Below are 24,069 nucleotides of genomic sequence, written 5' to 3'. Positions count from 1 at the left end.
AAATGTTGTTGACGTCAAAGGTTGTGTGTCTAAATAAACTGACTGAAATATGCAAGGTCACAATATGATTCATACTACTTTAAATACAGCTTCACTTGCAGCATGAAAAAACATGGTTTGTGCCGTCCAGTATGTATTTGTGCTGTGATTTAATGGCTACTGAGAGAACATTTTAAAGACATTTAAAACCCAAAATTGTCAATTTCCCTATTCAGATGTCATGTTAAAAAAAAAAAATAGTTTTGGCCTATGCGGTTTGGTGCAATATTATAAAATTTCTAAATTACAAAATTTCATTGGAGCAAATTTTTATAATGATTCCATGTATTAAATGGTTATTGAAGACTTTTTGCCAATTTGTGTTTCTGCTTGCCATCCATAATATCTTGAGGGATCACAAATGTTGTAACTTAACTTTATATAGAATGATAATGTACTCTCTGTGTTCTGTGTATGGTTTGATTACAACGCATTAGGGGGACATTTGCTCAGTTTATAACTGCAGTAGAACACATTCTGAAAATTATTAGGCCTTATTTTCATTACCATTTTAGCAACATCTCAGGCCACTGCTCATCTGATTGGCACACAGTAAGCATTCCTGTAAGGTCTCATGTCTCCCAGTGGCTGCGTCAAGTTTGCATTTTGTTTTCCCTTGGGATTTTTGCTCTGGGAAATGGCAGTGTAAGCACACGGCAGGATTCAGGTGTTGTCGAGTATGCAAGAAGTAGCCGACTCCATCCAATAATCGTAACTACAATTATATAATCACCCATTCTGTATGAAGTGCTTTTGCTCTCTCACTGCCTTTCTCTCCCCATCGCACTCTCACTTTCTCCTCTCATTCTTTTCCACTCACCATTTAATGGGCTCCTTCAGGAAAGGACTGTGTTGTCTGTCTATCATTCAAGCTCTGGTATTGACTGCACACAGTCTTTAATGTGTTTGTTCATTGAGAATACGGGTGCCACTACAGAGGGTGTAATCAGTACAGGCATTTAGAGCAAGCCTCTGTAAATCCAAACTGTGACATATTTGGCAGTCATGCACATATCATTTTGTGTAAATGGTAAAAAAGATAACAGATTAGTATTTTCATCACCAATTCCTCAAAAAAAGGTGGAAATTTATAATAAATAGTAGGTAGTAAAAAACAATTATTTACTAGATAAATACTGTAATCTTAACTGCCAGGTAGTATACACTGCAAAATTTACTGTTATAAAATAAAATAAAAATATTAGTGAGATTTACCGTGAAAAGAAATCAAAAAAACTTTCAAGATACTTTTTTAATATTAGTTAATTAGTCCAGTTTAGCTTATACATTTGTTTTGTTTTAACTGTGTTGTTTACATTATTAAACCAGAAATTAACACAAAAAGTTACTATTCTGCAATATTTTGTTGTTGTTGTTGTTTTTTTGTTTTTGACAGAAACGTTGCTAATAAAGCTTCAAACTTTCTCTAGACAGTCCATTGTATATTGACAGTGACCTACGCACCTGTGTGAGGGGTGTTTATTTGTTTGTTTACTCAAAAACAAGACAAATATACAGAACAGATTAAGAATGTGATTTTTGCAGGGGGGTTTTCATACCCCTAGAATATTAGTTTTTACCCTGTATTTTCTATTTTGTTTATATATTCATATTTTATATATATTAACTGCCATATTCCAGGCACAAGGCAGGAAATATATGCATATTTTAAAGAAAGATTTGAGCTTCTTTTGTAAAATATATATATATAATAATTTTTTTTAACGATTCATGGAATTTGTATCAGCTAAATTTGACACTGATTTTATGCTGCTGTTTGACTTGCAGGAGTTTGTGATGATTGTGGTTTTTGGGCTGGAGTATTTTGTGAGGATCTGGGCCGCTGGATGTTGCTGCAGGTACCGAGGATGGCAGGGGCGATTACGCTTCGCCAGGAAGCCCTTCTGTGTTATAGGTAAACATCTTAAGTCTTAGTTTAACCCTAAAATGCATCACATTCCCCCTTTAGAATGCATATGTGAAACGATTCGGTGCTTTATAACACTACTTGTTTTGTCAATTTTAATGATATTTAGATGGTCCAGGGGGATTCACTGTAATAAATGTACTGTAAATCACTACAGATAAAAGCATGTTCTAAATTACGTTGCTGTTGAGTTGCTAAATATAAAAATGAACAGCATTAACATTTCCTATATGTAATTACAAAATGGAAAAATGTGGGAAAATATTAGAATATGGGTTGGGGTATTAATACAAACAACCTAAATGTAAAAACAATTAGTTTATGTGACTGAAGACACCTGAATTGAGGAATTAATGGTTGTTAGATGAAAAGACAAATAATTGGACGCCCGTGTATGCAATGGGTAATTTGACACACGTATACATGCAAGGGTTAACTGCAGTGAATTACGATAATGTACACAAAGTTAATTAAACGCATTTGTAAGAAATCGTTTTCTCTCTTTTTTCTCTCGGTATGTAGACTTCATTGTCTTTGTGGCATCGCTGGCAGTGATAGCAGCGGGCACACAGGGAAACATCTTTGCCACATCTGCTCTTCGCAGCATGCGTTTTCTGCAGATCTTGCGTATGGTGCGCATGGATCGTAGAGGAGGCACCTGGAAGTTACTGGGTTCCGTAGTGTATGCTCACAGCAAGGTGACAGCACTCACACTAACGCCAAGAGGAATTTTTTGGGATGAAAATAATTTTGTTTCAATATTATGCTGAACTATTTATTTAAAAACCAAGCTGTTATCTGAAAACCAAGAGATGAAACTATGAAATACACACATGAAGTAATGTTTTTGTGTATATCCACACCTCAAACTTAAATGAAATGCCATTCACAACCAATTTTACTTGAGGCATTCGCAAATAAAAGAGAAAATGTATTGTGGAGCAGGAATTTAATACGTTCATCTGGAATTGATTGGATCATGAAAAGTGGGCATTATAATGTATATTTTATTTTGAATAATGTGCACCAATTGATTGTGCATGATTAGACCAGTAACATGCATTTAAAGTAACTCAAAATGAAAAGGGGCAATTTTGATTACAATGACTTAGAATAGAATTGGAAATATACTGCTTGTTTTCAAACAGGTTTCCTGCACACTCCCCCTTCTGCCATTTGTCAGTCCAACAGAAAATCCTGCCCCAAACTCACTCCATTGGTTGAGCCAATGTTGTAGGTGGGAATGCTCAAACAAACAAAACATAGCAATGTTTTGATAGTGCCATAGTGTTTACACTTTGGGAAAATCAACTCAGGAATGGCTTAATTAAAGTTGTCTTTGCATATTAATCAGGCATATGAGGAAGTATTTTAACATACAAATTACACACTTCCCCTTTAGGGTATATAAGCCTATACATATCTTCTTTTTGATTAACTTTAGTTCCCAAATAAGGCTTTTAAATTATGTTTAATTACAAGTCTTTGCCACAATCCTCTCAAATAGCTTCTTCTGCCTCTCTCTCATTCCTTCTCTGTCTCTTTTCCACTTTTCTATATCTCCCTGTGTGTTTCAGGAGCTTATCACAGCCTGGTACATCGGCTTCCTGGTGCTGATCTTTGCCTCATTCTTGGTTTATTTGGCTGAGAAGGACAACAATCAGGATTTTAACACTTATGCTGACTCCCTCTGGTGGGGAACAGTGAGTACTGCCCTTCACTGAACCAATGACATTATCACTGCTATCTAGATGTTTGTATGGGCTTAATATTAAGCACGAATCCGACCCGTATCCCGAGACCGTGTGACCCTTCCCTACCCAAGTAGTGTTTGATTTTAGGGCCGAACCAGAACTGACCCGGACAACCAGATTTTATGCCCGAACTGGACCCAAGTCAGTAAATTATGTAAGCATCATAGACAACATCCATAACAGGACAGTAACAGTAAGCTTACACAGTTTTTACAAGGCACGCCACCCATTAGGGTTGCCAACCATCCCGTAAAATACACAATCATCCTGTATTTAAAGATGAAATCATGCATCCTGTTTTGAAAGAATACAGGATGGGATTTGTCCCGTATTTAAGCTAGTCCGTTCGTGTCACCGCAAAATCGTTCAAGATTGTTAATTTAACTTTGATATACATTGGTAAGGGACCATTTGAAAAATCCACACATTGTGCTAAAATATGCTAAAACTGTGGAGGGTTTAGTAAGGGACCATCTGAAACTGTCAGTCCCCTGTCAACAGCTCTAGAGAGAGTGTCCAGTATTTTAAAACTTCAAAAGTGGCAACCCTACCACCCGTTGGCTTATTGTTTATCAAGCATGTTGTTCTGGAATCATGTGTAACAGTATAACAGTCACACAATGTCCTCTTTGCAGCCTGTACTTCTTCAGAACGTCGAATCTATGTGACAAAACAAGTGTTTCAAAATGCATGTTTACACAAAATTTACACGTTACGTTTTTTTTACTTTATACCGGAGGTGGTGCAACTACCAAAGGTGTCTGTCCAGCACGTGTTTACATAGGAAAACAATGAACAGCGCAGAGACACAAAAACATGTTCTGTGTAAACATCGTCCATTCGTGTTTCTGTGAGTGAGAGCGCATGCACGTGACAAGTTAGGTAGGCCTGTATATTTTCCCCATGAATTAATAACCAAAACCCAACCCGAACCCTTACTTGAAAAACTGATCCAAACCTGGCCAGAAACCCGGCGGATTCTAGGGTTCCGTCAATGCCGGGTCGGGTTGCAGACCACTACTGCTTTCAAAATTTTAAAAAAATTAGTGTTGCGGGAATTGATGTTTCAGCTACTTTGTTTGATTTCAGATGCTACTTAGATTAGAATTCAGCCTTTTAAAGACACATTTTAAAATAATATCCTGAATCTGTTGAGTTAGAATCAGTAGGAGTGTCTTGTTATTCTTATCTCCAATGTATTTTACCCAGATAACCCTCACTACAATCGGCTACGGTGACAAGACTCCACACACCTGGCAAGGTCGGCTTTTAGCAGCTTGCTTTGCCCTGCTGGGAGTGTCCTTCTTTGCCCTGCCTGCTGTAAGTGCTACAGATGATTTTAAAAGAATAGTTCACCACAAACTTTTAATTCTGTCATGTTGTTTTAAACCTCTATGTTATTATTTTCCCCCCGATGGGTCACAAAAGGAGAATTACATTTTTTTTTAACACAGCTTTTTACCATACAACAATTCATAGTGACATGGGATAATTCACCCCAAATTTTTCTAATTATTTATTCACCCTTTGTCGTTTCAAACCCGAATCACTTTCTTTTTTTCTTTGGAACACCAAAGGAGATGTTATGCACAATGTTAGCATCAGACACCATTCACTTTCATTTGATCTTTTTTCCATACAAGAGTGAAAGGTTAATAAGGCTGTTAATCCCCAACATTTTGCCAAACATCTCCTTTTGTGACCCATGAACGAGACAAATTCTTATGGGTTTGGAACAACATGAGGTTGAGTAAATAAAGACAAAATTTTGTCTATTGTCACTTCTCATTCCACCAATTCTAAATCATCTAATGGCCCTCTGTCCTCTTCTGTCAGGGCATTCTGGGTTCAGGTTTTGCTCTGAAAGTTCAGGAGCAGCACAGACAGAAGCACTTTGAGAAGAGGAGAACTCCTGCTGCCAACCTCATACAGGTAATCACCCAGTCAGAAGCACACCTGCTGCAAATATTACCAGCTTGATTTCTATTTCTGTTTGTTTATGTGTGTGTGTGTGTGTGTGTGTATGTCTTGTTTCATGCTGTATCGTGTCCTTAGGCTGCATGGCGTCTCTACTCTACAGACGCACAGCACTCATATCTCACAGCTACCTGGTATTTCTATGACAGTATGCTGCCGTCCTTCAGGTAAGTGTGACCTGCAATGGATCTTTGTCCGTGCCATGCAAGTTGAACTGGCCTTGTATGTAACTGATATGATTGATGGTTGGTTTTGCTCTTTAATGTCATCATTTCATATATAAGGGCTTCAAAATAACTTAAATACTTCAGATACACAGATAAAGTTTCTGCAAATAAAATAGTTTACTTGTGGTAAATGATAAACACACATTAATACGTTTCAGTCACTGAATCCTTCTCACACATAAACAATATTCTTACGAAATCCCTTTCTCTGTAATTAAAAATGGTCCTTTGACCCAGAAATCATGATTTAATTGACAGTTTTGTTGTTGATTTTGTTATTATTTTAATTTTTTTATTTTTTATTTGCTTTATTCGTCTGACATGCATGTATTGAAAGGAAATATTTGAATTACATGAGTTACATAAGATTTATTTTGAATAACATTTGATATGGGATGAAAGATGGGGAGAAATAGAAACTGAATCATTTTTTTGCCAGTTAGAGTATGTACAAATCTTATGTATTTGTTCTAAATCAGATTGCAGTAAATCATATTGCTATCACCATACAAATAATTTTCAAGACATAAAGTATACAGTAACATTTAAGCCCCACTTTAAAACGTATGAATGTCATTGCATTTGATAATATAATTTCAAACCAAACACTGTATGCCATTTATTTTAAATACTAAAAGCAAAACATTTCACAAAAAGAGGTTTGGTGGGTTTTAAATATTAAAACAATAGTGTGTATAATAATAGGATGAGGTTAAGCTAATCATGCGAGGAGAGGGATAAGTGCAGTGGGATGTGGCAGTTCAGGAGAGAGAGAGCCACACGCAGCTGCCGTTGTGTCTTTTTGTTGAATTAAATATTATTTTGACCATTCAGCCGGTTCCCGCCTCCTTGTTGCCCATTGTAACCTTGTTACAAATAGATATTAATTAGTTAATGTAAAGTACACCTGGTTACTTTGCTTGGACACTTGTGTAAAATTGAGGGGAACTGACTTCATTCATCCACTGTTAGTAAAATTTGTAATTTTAGTGATTACAAAAATATATTTTTAAATTTAATTAATTGCAAAAAAGAAAAACAAAGTTTACAAATGTTATTGTAATTTTATTGTGTCCAAATACTTTTGAGGGCCTCAGTATGCTACATCTTTGATTCACATTTATATATATTTCTATTTTTCCCTATGTGTTATTAATCCTCCATGGGTTCTCTCTTGGTGTTTTGAATTAATTTGTCTAATTTTAATTTATTTAAAATGACAGGGAAGTGTGTATATCAGTACTACACAAATAATTGTTTAACATCTTTTAAATGTGATGTGAGATGTTTTATCCAGTGAATTATCCCTGTCTTTTTAAAGTGTTTTGGTGCTTAATTTACCATTTTGTAGATTTGTGTTTGTTTGGCTTCTCTTTCCATTTTTGTTTTGTTACTTTATCATGTTTTATTATTTTTATGTTTTGCTTGTGGGTCAGAGAACTGACATTACTGTTCAGTCACCTGCAACGGCCGCGTAGCACCAAGAAGGTTCTGCACAACTCCTACCACACCTTGCTGTCGGGGCTCCGGCCGTATAGCTCCCCCTACCTGTCGGGGGACAGGTACGGCACTGTCCAGTTCAATCATTTTCCTAGCTGACACTAACTCTTCCCTTCAATTTACTAGAATTACTGTAATTTCACATACCACAAAAGCATACTGTCACTACTGATTGTAGTTCATTAGTTCAGTAAAGGAAGTTTACTGACGAGATCACCACTCGACATCCCACAGCTTCAGTTAGTCCCAATATACAATAACAGTCCACAGGGAAACTGCAGTTCATGCAGTTGCAGTAGTTTGGCTGCTTTGTGTTTATCTGTGTATTTTCTGCATTTGCTTGTGTTTTCTGTCTTGTTTTGTGTGCCTTTATTAGCTGATACTAATACTAAATATCTATACTGGGTCATTGAAAGATTGGTGATATCAGATATGCGATCAAGTTATTTTATTTAATTGTTTATTCATGTTAGAAAAATTTAACCTTAAAGGAAAAGAAATACACTTCTGAAATGTTTGGTTGTCACGATCCTCTGTCAAAAATCTTTCTAAATCTTTTTTTAATTATTAGACTATTTTAGGCATTTTTCTACAAAACTTTTTTTTTTTTTTTTTTTTTACATAATAATAAAGGAAAAGCAGCCAGCAAGTGCTCAACTTAGCACTTGAGAACTCCTTCAATAATGTTTTAACAGCATCCCAGGTTACCAAATGAAGTTTGGGATAGTTCACCCAAAAATGAAAATTCTCTAAAAATATAAATAATGATTTTTAGTAGAATATTTAAGCTCTGTAGGTCCATACAATGCAAGTGAATGGTGACCATACCTTTCAAGCTCCAAAAATATAAAGGCAGCATAAAGGTAATCCATAAGACTCCAGTGGTTAAATACATATCTTCAGAAGCGATATGATAGGTGTGGGTGAGAAACAGATCAATATTTAAGTCCTTTTTTACTATAAATCTCCACTTTCACTTTCACATTCTGAAAGTGAAAGTGGAGATTTATTGTAAAAAGATTGAAATATTGATATTGAAATATTGAAGTCATTGCATGGCTTAAGAAGACATATTAAACCACTGAAGTCCTATATTGAACCATATGGATTACTTTTATGCTGCCTTTATGTGATTTTTGAAGCTTGAAAGGTCTGGTCGTCATTCACTTGCATTGTATGGACCTACAGAACTGAAATATTCTTAAAAAAAAATCTTTGTGTTCAGCAGAAGAGAGAAAGTCATACACATCTGGGATGACATGAAAGTACATGATGAGAAAATTAGAATTTTGGGGTAAACTATCCCTTCAAAAGAATGTTTAGAGTCTTAGACATCGAGTGGCTACTTTGAAGAAGCAGAAATATGAGTTTTATTTATTATTTAACATTTTTGCCCTCTACATAATTTCCATAATTCTATTAGTGTTATTTAATTGTTCTGATGACTTTACTATTATTCTAAAATGTGGAAATTACTAATAATAAACAATGAGTTGATGTGTCCAAACATTTGATGGTGGTGTAGCCATTTACTATATTAGTGACACCGTACTGAAAATGTGTAGTGTTTTCAATGGCCCACATAATGCCAAATTCTCTGTAATGAATCACATATCTGGTGCTGGTCTTTGATACAGTGGCCTTTGTGTGTGCATATGTGTTTGTGTTAATGCACCCACACATGAGTGTGCGAGCATTTGCTCTTTTGACCTTTCAGTGTGTCACATACCCCAGACATCTTCATTCTACCCTTTCATTCAACTTTTCCATTCTCCTCTTGTCCATTTCATATCTCCACCATCCATTCATGTTTGCAGGAGGAGTGAAGTTCCATGCAGGTTTGTGGTAGGCTTTTGAGAAGGCTGTATTTCGCCCAATGGAAACTGTCGTTGGCCATGCTGTGTTTACAGTTTGAGGTGCTTTTTGTTTAGAGGGACATAATATTAACCCTGAGACGTGATGATGATGATTCTTCTACGTTTATCGGCATCAAATGCATTGCAACCTAATGAATTGACCTCTAGTGACTCCCCACATGCCAGTACCCGCATGCCACCCCTTTCCTGCCTGCTAATCAGGCTTTTTCCCTCTTCTCTCCCTAAATGCCTTATTATCTGACCTTTTACCTTACATTTTGTGCATTTATGTCCTTTTCAACTGATACTGGGGCAGTTTTTCCATTTCAGTGCATAAAAAGCCAAGATGTGTTGAAAGGCTGCAAGTGCAGATCCTGAATCCTGAATGTGTTTGTGAGAGCTCACCAACCCCATCTCCAAAATCACTTATTTATCTACTTTTTACTAAATTACACTTTGTTTTGAAGTGCATGTGTTATTATTACCTTAAAAAATGAAAAGCTGATTTATGCATTTAGCATTTAAAGAATACAGTGGGTTTTTAGACTTCAAACAATGGGCAATTGCTTTCCTTTCCTGTTTTAAAAGCTAAAAAGAAGTGAAAATTTCAAAGGGACAAATCACCCAAAAAAAAGCTAATTCTGTCAACGTACACTCACCCTCATGTCATAACTTAATAGCAACTTAAATTGTGGTCTGTTTCTCACTCAAAGCTACTAAATGGCTTCAGAAGACTTGGAATATAGCGAACAAGTCGTATAGACCACTTTTATGGTGCTTTTCAATCCTTTTTTAAGTTTGAAAGTATTGTCTTCAATATTTCTCCTTTTCTATTCCACGGAAGAAGTCATACAGGTTTGGAATGACGTGAGGGTGAATAAATGATGACAGATTTTTCATTTTGGGTGAACTATCCTTTTAAGTAAAGGATCATGTTGGATCCACTTACAAGAATGTCCACTTTAACTGTAATATGTAAAAGCTACATTTGAAATCTAAAAAGTAACCCACAAAACCGTAGTAAATGCACCATAAAAACAAGTGTAACACCTGTGTCCCGGCACAGTCGACTAACAGTCAAGACCCCTCACAAATCCTATCCTCTGCCTTGTGTGTCTCTTCAGTCAGCTTGTATCTAAAAAGCGGGGTTTCTTCCGGATTCATGCTGGCAGTAAGCAGAGGTATCAATGTGATGTACCTGTGCACACCAGGCACGTTCTTTCGCACCCCTAATGCTTGAAACACTCTGAGCCTTACTGATCCAGTGCAGTGAGACAGACACTCATATACCTTCTGTGATTATACATTCATTTGTTTCTTGTTATAGCAGCAGTATAAAATTTGCAGACCGTTCTGTATGTATATTACAAATTGATTAATGATAAATATCAAGGCACTTTCCACAAAAAGGGTATGTGCATTAGATGCACAAATCCCAATTTCTTGATGTGAGAATGAACAGATATATTAGATAAACTATTATCTATGACAAAATAAACATAAAATTAAAAGTAGGTTGTTTATTTGAATACTGAAAAGTGTGATTTTGGGGTTTCCCACCACAGGTCTTGACCTTGACCATTAAAACAATGTGATAAAATAAAGACATCTTTTTTGTAATTCATTTGAATTGACATTCAGTTAATTGTAGAAGAAACTATTTGAATTACCAAATACATAAATACTGTACATAGCTAATGTTTAGCTGTCACACATTTTGTGTTATCCGTGATTTTTCTTCCATTACAGAAAGTCGAACATCACTTAAGATTTTGACACACACTAATTTATTTTAATTGAGCATGGCAGGAAGACAAGCAAATAATATTACATTTGTGTACATTTTTAAACAAACTTTAGTATATTGACCATATTCGTCAAGCTCTTAAAACTGTTATCAAAGGTATTGTAAGATATTGGCCAGTCACATAATGTTCTGTACTTTAGGAGTAAAAAGTTTAAAGTTAAAGTTAAAAAGTTAAAAATTTGGTCACAATCTAGCTAGACCCTACTGAGTGATTTAATTATTATTATTTTATAATTGCAAGCCTCATATAAAATATTAAGTTTGTTTTAATATTGGCCTAATGGTGTGGACAATTTATGAAGGTTAAGCTGCAGCAGTACTTTTTGGAGATTATATCCTAATTTGTAACCTATTTTGTACTCCAATAAAAGAACCAACAGTGATTTTACAGTCATAAAGTCACTTTATGTGAGATTCCTCACAAAGCTGTGAAAGACAAAGGCTGCACTGGCTCAATAATCTCAGTAATCTCTGCTCTTTAATCTGTGAGAGCCTGATCAAAGGAGTATATTGTAGCTCAACTGAATGCACACAGATGAGCTCTGCATGTGTGTAGAGATCAAAGATAAACCACGTGGTGTAACTGAAACCTGTGTATTGCATGTCAGTTGTATTTATCGGTTATTCTTGTAAGGTTAAATCACTAGAGTTGTATGGCACGTTAAGCATTTGATAGTAGAAATATCAAAACGTCTTGGCACCGAGCTGTTAAACATTTTGTAAATGAGATATGCATGATCGTAAGTGTCGGTCTGAAATTAGACACAAACATATCACTTGCATGCATAGATTGAGACCTATTCTTCATCTTTTTAGATCTTTATACCAATTCATAAAGAAATGTGATTAAGCATACATTAGCATGCTGTAACATGATATAGATTGAGATAGACACAGTTCTGCTCTTTAATTGAAATGACAATGTGCATGACTTTTGTGAACAGAAATATTGTTATATTTAATGAAGACTACTGTCAAAAGTCATCAATTAAGTCTGGATAAAATCTTATTTTCTGGCACATTGTAAACAAATTCATTTATTTAATTAAATCAAATTAATTTAATAATTTACCATCCAGATAGTTTTGATTTTATTAAACAAAGACAGTTATTTTTCAGCTAAAAATACCTACTTCGGCTTGTTTCTTCCTATTTGTTTGTATTTTGTATTGGTCAGTTGCATATTTTTTGCACCTTGCATGCTTTTGCTTGAATCCACGGATTCAAAGAGTGCTCTTGCATTTCTACTGTTGCTGCTTTTGATGGCATGCTACAGGTTATAACAACTTCACTCCCAGTTCTCAGAATCTACCAGTCCTTTCTATTTAAGAAACTAAGCTCAATGCCCATCTCTGCTAATGCTTCCATAACTATTTAACCAAATAGTCTTATGCACACCACTACACTACAAACATGCAAATGTTTTTCATTCATTAAAGCCACAGTTTAGAACACCAGTTTAGGTCAAGAAGTGGTCTGCAGACTATTTAAGTATTTAGCATTTATAAGAAAGACATTTGCATCTTTGTATTCTTTGAGGATTAAAAGTTACATATTTATATAAGCCAGTGTGATACTCTAATACAGATACTGTATTAGATAATTAAATTCATAAATTATCTAAACATCTTTAAAACAAGACGCATTTACTTCAGAAGCAAAATTGTGTAAGAAAATAAGACTTGTTTTCAGAGAATATATCTTGAGTAATTGCTATGTACTGTATAAACTGGCAAATTGCTTTTTATTGACCCAGTAGTCGAAGTTGCATTTATAAGGAATTTGTCTTGGTAGGTTGTTCAAAAACAATCACAACATTTAATTACAATGTATACATAATGTTTCCGATGTGTAATGGTGGCACATGAAAGTGCAATATAAATGTAAGTAGTCAGTATATAGCAGTAATAGTCAGTAATAAATGGGATATACTGAGTCAAGTGGTGATATTTTATGAGTAAAGAGTAGATGAAAATAACCCCAGTGCAAAATAAATGATATGCGAAGTCTGTTATCTCTTTGAATTAATGTTTTTATTTTATAAAAAAATGTTTTTAATGTTGAACCAATGGGTAAGTATGAATTAGGGCCACTACCCATGGGAAAACTTGCATTTTAAGTGTAAATATCTCTGAATTGTGTTACATTTATGCTTAAAACAAATTATAACTTTAACACATAAACTTCACTTAAAATGTATTATCTGAAAATAATTATTATTATCTTGCACAATTTTGCATCTCAAATTTATATTTTGGGTGTTTTAAGGATGTTTATTGGAAAACAAGACAAAAATACTGATTAGGGAACAACTTTTTGCAACGAGTTGCTCCCATTGGCACAAGATGTCTTGACAACATTATATAAACTGCATCTTTCCATGATATTGTCTCTAAAAATAGAATTGTCCAGCACATGTCTTTCCTAAAGAAGCATGGAAATTATTTGATGCTCACACTAGGGTCAAATTTATCATTTTGATGAACCATTTCTTTCCTCTGTGGTGTTAGAGTTACCTGGTAAACTAACCACTTATTGATAGATCAGTGTGTGTTTCCTAATCCTTTTGTCTGTTTGTCACTGTTGATATGTTTTTCTTACATACGCAAACATAGTGTCTTAGTTTTCTTTTACATGGACATATAGAAAAGGTCTGCTTTATACATAACACACAGAAAATAAAGATGGTTATAATGAGAATATGAACAAGTGATTAATTGCCTTGTTTACCATCAAATCAGATCATTCCTCTAATTCTCTTGCCAGTGGCAAAATGGGATTCCGCGACCGCATTAGGATGAACAATTCACGTTCTTCTCAGGCTATCCGGAGCAAGGCTTCTCCTTTGCCCCCAGGGAATGTACGCCGCTCACCCAGCACAGAGAATGTTCCAGAAGCCACTAGCCCTGGCAAGGTCCAGAAAAGCTGGAGCTTCAACGATCGAACTCGATTTCGTACCTCTCTCCGCCTAAAACCACGGCCTGCTGCAGATGGTAACTATTTCTGTTTAAATATTTAACTTTTTACAGAGACCCCACACTCACATACAGTACATTATGCTCATCTATTTATGGTTTGATCACTTTTAGTGTATGGAGTGGGAGAAGAGAACACAGAGGACAAATCTTACTGTGATGTTGCCATGGAAGATGTGATACCAGCAGTGAAGACCCTAATTCGAGCCGTTAGGTGAGTCAAGGGCTGAGTGGGCAATACCAATACAGAGTCTTGTAAAGAGACTTATATATCGAGTCTTAAACTCAATAGCTCACTTAATGAACAACTACTCTCAGCTAATGTCGCCATACATGCTGTTAGGTTTGAATGAATGGTCTTTTGCAAAAGAGACCTCAGTATAGAATCTGCTCTGTCAGCTGTGACCCTTTCACAGTGCAATTACATCAGCTGACTGTTATGGAGACAAAGCAGGGTTAGACTCATAGAGGGCATGGCAACATTCATTTGCAGGCCCTGCTTCTTGCTTAAACAACCAGAATGTAATTCAAGATGAAAAGTAAAGTTTTTACTGAAAGGCAATATTTCTCAGTTCAGAGAGTACAGAATGTATATGTAGATGTAGACAGGGGGCATAGCAACTGGGATAATTTACCCCACTATACCCTGACTTTTTGGGAGTTTCTTTTTGCAGCGGTATGAAGAAAAACATTTAAGACCACACTAAAAAGTGGATCAAATAGTTAGATCAACATTGGTGTAACCAGGGGCGAAAATGTCATCAAAATGTTGGGGGGGACAATAAACATAACAATTCTCAAGAGCAATTTTTGAAGGGGACACCAAGGGTTCCCTATCGAGAGGTCTCTCCTATTGCGTAAGTAGCTTACGCTATGGGAAAACTCTGTTTCTCGAGAAATATTGAAGTCTTTATGTAAAACGCATTGCAGCTGCACAGCAGACAGTGATGAGTGAGGCAGCTCGGTCATTGGCTGTGCTGCGGCAACTGCTCGAACCAGTGACGGGGCGACTTAGAACGCACAACCAATGGGGGCGCGTCCCGCATTCGCGTGCTCAGAGCCTGCTGAAATTAGTATATGAGGGCTATATAATGAACGTCCCGTCATGCCAGTTCTTTTAGATTTAGTCTCCTTCAACGAAGACCTTCTCTTCGCTGGATCCTCCGGATTTTTGGAGTCTTTCGGCGCCGTGGACAAGCTTACAGCGGGACTGCTGAGAGGACGCTGGCATCTTCAGCCGCCTTCGAAGCCTTCTGCTACGCCATCCGGCACGCATCGCATATCCTTTACTGAACAAGCGTTCGCCCCCGCAACGCTTTTTAAGAGTAAAAGAGTTATTTTCCAGGCGTTGTTTCAAATGCCTTCAGCCTGCGCCTCGTGCAGAGGCCCTCTTTCCGACGGAGATCGGCACATCATCTGCACTCTATGGCCAGGGAGCTCATCCTATGGTCACAATACCACCTGCACTCGCTAAGGGCAGCGCACGTGCCAGGCGTCCTGAACCAAGGAGCGGACATGCTATCCAGAGACAAAGTTCTCCCAGGAGAATGGTCTCTCCACCCTCTGACGGTTCAGTGGTTATGGCGAACCTTTGGCGAGGCAGAGGTCGACCTCTTCGCCTCCAAGGAAAACGCGCACTGCCCTCTCTTCTTCTCAAAAAGCACGGACACGCTCGCCCAAGTTTGCCCGAGCCGCCCCTTGTATGCTTTTCCCCCAATCGCGATGCTGCCTCAGGTCATCAGTCGGATCAGGGAGGTGAAATGTGCAGTGCTCCTGGTAGCCCCACTCTGGAAAAACCAGACATGGTTTCCAGAGCTGGTACAGATGATGCAATCTGCCCCATGGCCAATTCCGCTGAGGCAAGACCTCCTCGGACAGGCCAGCGGGATGATTCTTCATCCCCGCCCCGATCTGTGGGCCCTCCATGCATGGCCCCTCAACGGGTTCCCGAGAACCTCCCCAGTGGATTTCTGAAAACCATTACTGAGGCGCGAGCCCCCTCTACGAGGCGCTTGTATGCCCAAAAGTGGAAAGTGTTCAGTGACTGGTGTGATACCAAGAGCTTGAACCCCAAAACGTCGCGAGATACCAAGTGTACTCGCCTTTTGCAGGAGCTGCTGGAGGCGGGCCGCACACCCTCCACGCTCAAAGTCTATGTGGCTGCCATAGCGGCGTCACACAATCCTGATAAAGGACATTCATTAGGAAAAAAACAATCTGATCGTTCGTTTCCTAAGAGGCGCTAGGAGGATGAACCCTCCTCGCCCACCTTCAGTGCCGATCTGGGACCTGGCCACGGTCCTGGACGCACTCAAAGGTGCCCCGCTCGAACCTCTCTGAACCGTGCACCTCAAGCAGCTCTCGCTCAAAACCACGCTCTTGCTGGCACTCGCTTCAGTTGAAAGAGTGGGCGACCTGTACGCGCTGTCATCAAGCGCTGCTTTCCTGGAATTTGGACCTAACGACTGCAGAGTTGTCCTTAGGCCAAAGCACGGGTATATTCCTAAGGTGCTCTCTACACCCTTCAGAGCACAGGTGATATCTCTGGCAGCGCTATCGTCCTCAGCAGACGAAGGTGATGCAAATTTACTCTGCCCGGTCAGGGGGCTCAGAGTATATTTGGAACGTTCTGCCCTGTTCAGACAGGCGGAACAATTATTCGTATGCTTTGGTGGCCGAACTAAGGGTCTCGCTGTCTCAAAGCAACGAATATCGGCTGGATAGTGGATGCTATAGCGCTAGCTTATGGAGCCAAGGGCCTTCAATGCCCCTTAGGCGTCAGAGCTCACTCTACGAGGAGCATGGCCTCCTCGTGGGCATGGTTGAGTGGGATACCCATTGAAGATATTTGTGCGGCGGCAGGCTGGGCCTCGCCTCGACATTTATCAGGTTTTATAACCTACAGGTCCCCTCACTGCATTCCAGCATTCTATCAGTCTGACTGTGGAATGAACTGGAGTATGTATATGCTGGGCATCATCTCCTCCCTTATAAGGTCTGTCTCTGACCGACTTAGAGGTTTATTATGCGTACCAGTACACAAAAGCTCAGTACATGAGATATGTGCTTGTGTTTGTACAAGGAGCCCCACCTTGAAGGCAAGGAGCCCTGTCATACCCCACTATATAGCTCGCCGCTGGCGGCTCGTGGAATATCACTTTGCTTTAAGGCTCAGGCACCTGCCTCTGGCTTTATAGAGCTGAAGTCAGCACGCACGGCGTTTTACATGGTGTTCCCATAGCGTAAGCTACTTACGCTAATAGGAGAGACCTCTCGATAGGGAGCGACTCGGTTACTAACGTAACCTCGGTTCCCTGAGAGGAGGGAACGACTATTGCTTAAGCTGCCGTGTCTGTGCTTGGTCAGTTCAGCTTCAGTCGATTGAACCTAAAAGAACTGGCATGACGGGACGTTCATTATATAGCCCTCATATGCTAATTTCAGCAGGCTCTGATCGCTGAATCGCGGATCGCCCCCATTGGTCGCGCGTTCTAAGTCGCCCGTCACTGGTTCGAGCAGTTGCCGCAGCACAGCCAATGACCGAGCTGCCTCGCTCATCACTGTCTGCTGTGCAGCTGCAATGCGTTTTATATAAAGACTTCAATATTTCTCGAGAAACTGAGTTTTCCCCATAGCGTAAGCTACTTACGCAATAGTTGTTCCCTCCTCTCAGGGAACCGAGGTTACGTTAGTAACCGAGTCGTTTTTTGTTGTTGCCCCGTTTGCATTTGTATTATTTTATTTCTTAAACAATTATTTTAATAATATATCATTATATTATTTACAATACACATATTTTAATGATATTTTATGGGGGGACAACCCTCAGAAAGGGGGGGTCCTGACACCCCCGACCCCCTGATTTCCGCCTATGGGTGTAACCTAATGTAATCAGGTTGATTCAGTTATATAAATAATATTTTTGGCTTGAATAGAACAAATTAAATTTTAGCACTAATTTAATTTAAACAAAAACAAAATGATTAAAACAAAAGTTTATAACATTGCAAGCAGAAGCTTGTGCTATTCAGTTGCTTTGGCAATAGACTGAAAGAACGCACAACTGTAATCCTATGGTTAGCCCTTACTTAGAGCCACAAGGGTGAACATTATGTCACCTAAAAAATAATCCTAAGCAAAGTTGATGAACTTTATAATGTGTCCCCTCAAATCGTGCCTACGCCCCTGTTTGTTGATGCAAATAAAATCACATATTTGCACCTTGTACATAAACATAATGCACCTGCGAATGTCACACTATACAATTTAGTACAAACAATCTTATATTCAAGCCTTGGATCCTGACCAGTGTATCGCAGTTGATTACAGTAGGTCACATTGTCCAAACAGATTGTCAGTTCAGAGCTCCAGGTGTGTACATGCTCACAGGTGCATCCATTCCTTATGTAAAAGATTCTGCATTTTACATAAGAGTCCTTCGATAAGATTGATGTCCTTAAGGAGCAGGCAAATTTTAGCTTCACCACAATGCTGAGTTTTCACTTTTAAGGGAGGCCCACAGTTTATCAGTGTTCTGCTGTAAGAATCTATGGGGTGTGCTTTTCAGGCTTAGAATCTGGTATGTTCTTAAAAAAAGCTTCATTTTTTCCCAAATGACCTTCTGCACAGAATGTATCCAAGAACTATAATAATAGCAGTAAGACAACAACAAGATAGCTGATCCTGTGCATTTTCACAGAACAATAATACTGTATTTAATCATACTAAATTATATTTGCTTAAAAATGCTTCTATTTTGCAGTATTGTATACAAATATATTCATAGCATATTACATTATCAGCATAACAATTTTATTAAAATATAATTATATTTTTATACAACAATGGTATTGTATATAATCATAATAAACCGAATTTTGTTTAAAGGTTTTTAGGATTGCTCTGAATGATCAGTGACAAAGAAGACTAAATGATTTTTTTCTCAAAATACAGTGTGAAAATTCCATTAGTAAAAGAAATATCTATTTTGTTCTCTTTTATAATTTAATTTTAATGATAATATATGATGTGATATTATATTATATTACAATGCATGTATTTAAATAGTAAAATATTGTTAAAATTATGTATTTATTACATTTAATTTTCATAAATTATATCATCAGCATATAATGTATTTAAAGCTGTATCTATGTAACTTTTGGCCCTCTAGCGGTTAAATAAAACTGCACATGTCTTGCGGAAGAAATGATTTTGGTAATGATGCAAGTTGTGCTTTGGCTCTGCGAATGAATGTGGTTCGAGGAGTCAGTGTACACATGAATATAGGACATCTTTTCAGAGCGAGTGGACAAATAAAAAACAAAAGAAAGGAAAAGACGGCTATCTGAAAACAAGTCATCTAAGCATATCTTATGCTGCTGTTTTGACATATTGGAAACATTGATGTTTTTAAATAAATGACGTTACAAAAGTTAGGCAATGTTTGTTAACATAACCATTGATAGACTGATAAGGTCAAATGTTGTAAAGTTTTTATAACTGCAGGATATTCTGGCCAAATAGACAACGATAGTAACTCATAGATTGCCATTGTTACCAACCAGTGGTCAACATCATTTCAAGACTCACATGAACTTTGGAAGCCTAAAGGATTTATTTATATAAATTATTGCCATTATAAAGACAAATCACAAGTGAAAAGTTCTGCACAGATTACAGTATAATTATTGTAATACACAACTATACATAATCCATATCAGTAAAATATCATACCTGTTGAGTAAGAAAAAACATCACTGGGTCGCTTTTAAATCTAATCAGTAAATCCTTTCAGATCTTGGAGTTGTCGCCATCTCTGAAAAGCCCAGCCGATGATTCAGGTTTTATAACGGACTCTGTCGCTTTCCCTTTTTGCTCGTAGACTCTGCTCTGTTCAGAGGATCTTTGTTTTTACAACCAGTGATTCCCCGGAGGTTTGCCGTTTTGATTGATCCATGGTAAATTTTTCTCATTCATTGTGACAACAAACTTTCGGCTTCAGCTACTCCCACACACACACACTACATTAGCCATATCTTAATTTCTCTTTGTACGGATATGACGTCAACACGCATGGGCGAATGACGTATGTATGCAATTTTCCGCATAATCTGTCCCTACAGCTCTAAAATATATATAATTATTTTAGATTTATCAAAGTGTATTTGGGTAAATACATTATTTGGGAGATTGCACTCTCTCATTTATAATATTTTTTAACGAAAATAGTTGCATAGTGTAGCTTTAAAAACATAATTTTTAATCATTAAATTTTTTTTAAAATCAATAAAATAAAAATAGAAACATTTTTGCTAGTAGACTTTTGCTCCCCACTGTTTATTGTATAACATGTTATGAATATATTCCTGTGTATTTCTGTTGTGATATTTATTCATGCAGCTATTCTTAGCAATTCCATCTAATATGCAGCTGAGGACCTGGTATTCTAAAGGTGCCCATATAATGATACACCAGTACAATGCATTGCCATCAAGAGAGCGAGTCAGCATTTTAAGGAAACCCTTGGAGGATGGAAATAAATGGGATATGGGTTTTTTTCACTCTCTCCTTCTCTTTTTCCTTACCCTCTCTTTTATCCACACCTGAGACCCGCCCTGGCAAAATATGCAGCTACCTGCAAAATGAAAAGAATATAGACAGCAAAAAGCCTAAACTCTAGAGTCATCAAGAAACTTGTTTGTTCAGTGGGGGAGGTTGACATATGCTGTGGACCAGCTGTGGATCTTCTCAGATCTCCACTGATACTGCACCATCACGCAGGCAGAGATACACAGCTCACACAAATGCTGTTCCTGCAAAATTATGACTTAAAAAAATATATCTATAATTATTAAAAAAAAATAAAGTCCTCCTCATTACGTAGATTTCACCTGCACTGGTACAAGATAATTTTTGTCTAAGCTCAATTCCCCCCCTGCTGGTTGCTAATGGATAGAGAGCTGAGGAATTTTTGTGTTTTGAGCAATTAAATCAGTGTTGCCATGTCCATTTAGTGTTAGTGACATTGGACTTGTGTTTTCATTAAGTTGCTTATTTATATGAGCATATATCGCAGGGTTTCGGGGGTTAATTCCAGAATGCAGTCGCATATATCGACTTGGTTCTTGGTTTCCACATCACAATGAAGTATGATCGGCCAGTACAAGCAGTTGTCAGAAAATCCCTTCTACAGTCCGAGAGCAATCTACATAACGTTATTATTACTCATCATTAGTCTGTTTCCCCTCTTCTCCTATGTTTCTGATTTTCCCAAACCCTCCCCTACCCCCATGATATGTAAATGTGCTCTTTTTCCTTCACCCAGGTGTGTTTGTATGAAAGAGAGATTCATTAAATCATTTAGATGGTCAGTTCTACATGAAACCTGGAGAAAATGGGTTGCTTATTTTGGTAGGGAAAGTAGCTTATTTTGGGCTTGTTTAGCCAGATAAGGTTGCTTGTTATTCCAGCAAGATCTGGCAGCAATACAAAATTGGCTCTATACCAAAGACAATATACCCTCTTCTGTGATATTCTGCTCTCACTCTCTGTGGTTATCCATCACAGAAGAGTATGACAATTTGAGTGGGCCTATTTGCTGATGTTCGGATTTCTGTTGAGCCAGCAGTGCTAGAATGTGCAATATGACAATGATAAGAGGATCAATGCAGGTGAGGGATAACATGCCTGTGTTTCATCTTCCCTGGCTGTGACAAACTCTCAAACATCTGGCAAAAGCACTTTACGTGAAAAATGTAGCAGTGTGGCCTGTGTCAGTCAAGGGCATCTCTAACGATGCTCGGCTACAGACAGTAAGTTATAGTACTTTTTCAGCTGCTCTCCTGTTTACCTTCAAACGTTATCAGAGATAAACGGCAGATTGTGAATACTACTTAATTGTCAGGGATGATAAAACTGTTTGCAATAAAAAAATAAAATTACTTTAAAATACACCGGAGTGACTATTTGCACCCAGATGTAAATAACATTACATGGCTATTTGCACCCTATGGTAGCCCTGAACAGCAAGGTGAAATGTTTTTTTTTTTTAGGTGTCTTAGTGCCTTCCTACAAAAATAGAAGATTTCAAGAATAAAGTCGTAATATTTTGAGAATAAAGTCAAAATTATGAGAATAAAGCAGAAGCATTATGAGAATAATATCATAATATTTTGAGAAAAATAACAATTAATCTCAAAAAGAAAAAGTCTTTCTTTCTCTCTGAATTTTCTTTCTCTGAATCTGTTTTTAGAGAGAAAGGTTTTGCTCAAGAATATTTTTTTGTAGGACATAGGAGGTTTAGGATGGCACAAAGACACCTAAAAAAAAAATCACCAAGTGAATTTTTTTTTTCATCTTAGGCTTCAGGGGTCTGTAGCACCCCAATAGTCTATTGGAAACATAGAAACTTATGACAAACTGCATTGTGAGTGTCGCGTCAGTGGCATTGGGTGTAACGCTGGTGAGAATGTGCCTTTTCAACCTGGTTTAATTTTGTGTTTGTCGCACTTTATTGTGTTTTATTAGAAAATACCATGGTGATACTACGGTTACTGTAGTAAAATCATGGTTCATTTTTGTAAAGGAAGGTTAGGGTTAGGTTTAGGAGTAGGGTGTAGTGTCGGTGGGACTCTAAATAAACAATAAACACACTGCAGTGATGGCCCTATACTGTTAGTATTTAATTAGGGGTGCAAATAATATTTGCATCTGCAAAAAAAATAAAACATTTACAGTAAAAAAAAGAATAAAACAGGCAGCTGTGGTTGCCAAAAATTCCCCATAAAACTTTGGTGACAGTGTTCCTGTACGAAAAATACTTTGACGAAACACCATACTAACACACTGTGATTGTTCGAGAAGCACTATTTAGTTGTGTGGGCAGTTGTGTTACTGGTTGAAAGATATTTTAAAGAGACTGCTGTGGTGGATTTCACAATGAATCAAAGATTTTCCATATGCATCCTCACAACTCTAGGTTTTAATTACAAATTACTCTCCAGAGTGAAGAAATTCTCCAATGAGAATAAAATATTCTGAATTTGAATGCGGATCAATGGAGGATTCAGATTTGTGTCTCACATAACAGGTTGTTTCTGCAACATTTGGGTCAATATCAAAATCTGTTGAAAAACATGTCCCTTTACTTTTTTAGTTGTGAAAAAGCTTTCAAATAGCAAAAAATAATTATGATAATAATAATCAAAATCTTTAAAAGGTAGCATTCTATAATCTAACCTTTAATAATATAAAATGGCTTGACTGTTTTGCAATATATTTTTAGAAAATATATTTGAATTTGTCTATTGCCTGATAAAAAAAACTTGTCCCCTTGTACACAACTTCTATGACAGTTATTTATGTGTTTTTACTTTTTACTAAGTTTTAATACAAGCATTAGTGCAAGGCCAAACAACTGATAATTATTAATAAATTAAATCATTAAAAATTTATCTTTGTCTGTTGATTTCATGCAATGGGTGTTATCAATGTTAAAATAAAAATGTTAATGTTTTAAAAAAATAAATATAAAAAGTTTTTATTATAGTTAACAATAATTTTTACGGTCAAAGTTCAGCGGTTGCTAAAATATGCATATAGTGATTTTCCCATCATGTTAAAAAAGTTATTTATTCACATTTTAACTCATAAATGTGTTGTACTTGTAATAAGTGGTGTTTTATAAAAATTAATTTATTGAATTAATAAAATGTTTTATTAAAAAAGTACCTTGTAAACTAATAATGTGTTTGAAAAGTCCTTGAAAGTCCTTGAATTTCATTTTGAAGCATCTGTACGAACCCTGTCATCTTACTAAGTATATACATAATTTTAACAATATATGACTATTTATGTACAGGAATTGTCTTTTACTTTTTAAGTTCATAGATATAATATATTTTCACCATAAATCAGTAACCAACAATCTAATATCATTTTTAATATAATATATATATACTAAGGTAACTTTTTTTTTGGCATTGTATTTTTATGTTAAAAATACA

The 24,069-nt window shown here is 37.0% G+C and overlaps 1 protein-coding gene across 1 annotated transcript in view; it reads left to right on the top strand.

Moving 5' to 3' along the window:
- LOC127619834 (potassium voltage-gated channel subfamily KQT member 4-like) overlaps positions 1-24,069 on the top strand; it is a 90,658-nt gene that overhangs the window by 61,536 nt on the left and 5,053 nt on the right. The window contains exons 3-11 of the mRNA XM_052092849.1: positions 1,828-1,954; positions 2,489-2,664; positions 3,544-3,669; positions 4,930-5,040; positions 5,557-5,652; positions 5,776-5,864; positions 7,361-7,486; positions 13,854-14,080; positions 14,177-14,276. Coding sequence (XP_051948809.1) covers positions 1,828-1,954; positions 2,489-2,664; positions 3,544-3,669; positions 4,930-5,040; positions 5,557-5,652; positions 5,776-5,864; positions 7,361-7,486; positions 13,854-14,080; positions 14,177-14,276 — 1,178 coding nt within the window. The remainder of the gene's footprint in view (positions 1-1,827; positions 1,955-2,488; positions 2,665-3,543; positions 3,670-4,929; positions 5,041-5,556; positions 5,653-5,775; positions 5,865-7,360; positions 7,487-13,853; positions 14,081-14,176; positions 14,277-24,069) is intronic.

The sequence above is a fragment of the Xyrauchen texanus genome, chromosome 26, assembly GCF_025860055.1.
Source record: "Xyrauchen texanus isolate HMW12.3.18 chromosome 26, RBS_HiC_50CHRs, whole genome shotgun sequence".
Lineage (NCBI taxonomy): Eukaryota > Metazoa > Chordata > Actinopteri > Cypriniformes > Catostomidae > Xyrauchen > Xyrauchen texanus.
This window is presented reverse-complemented; position numbering and strand designations above follow the sequence as displayed.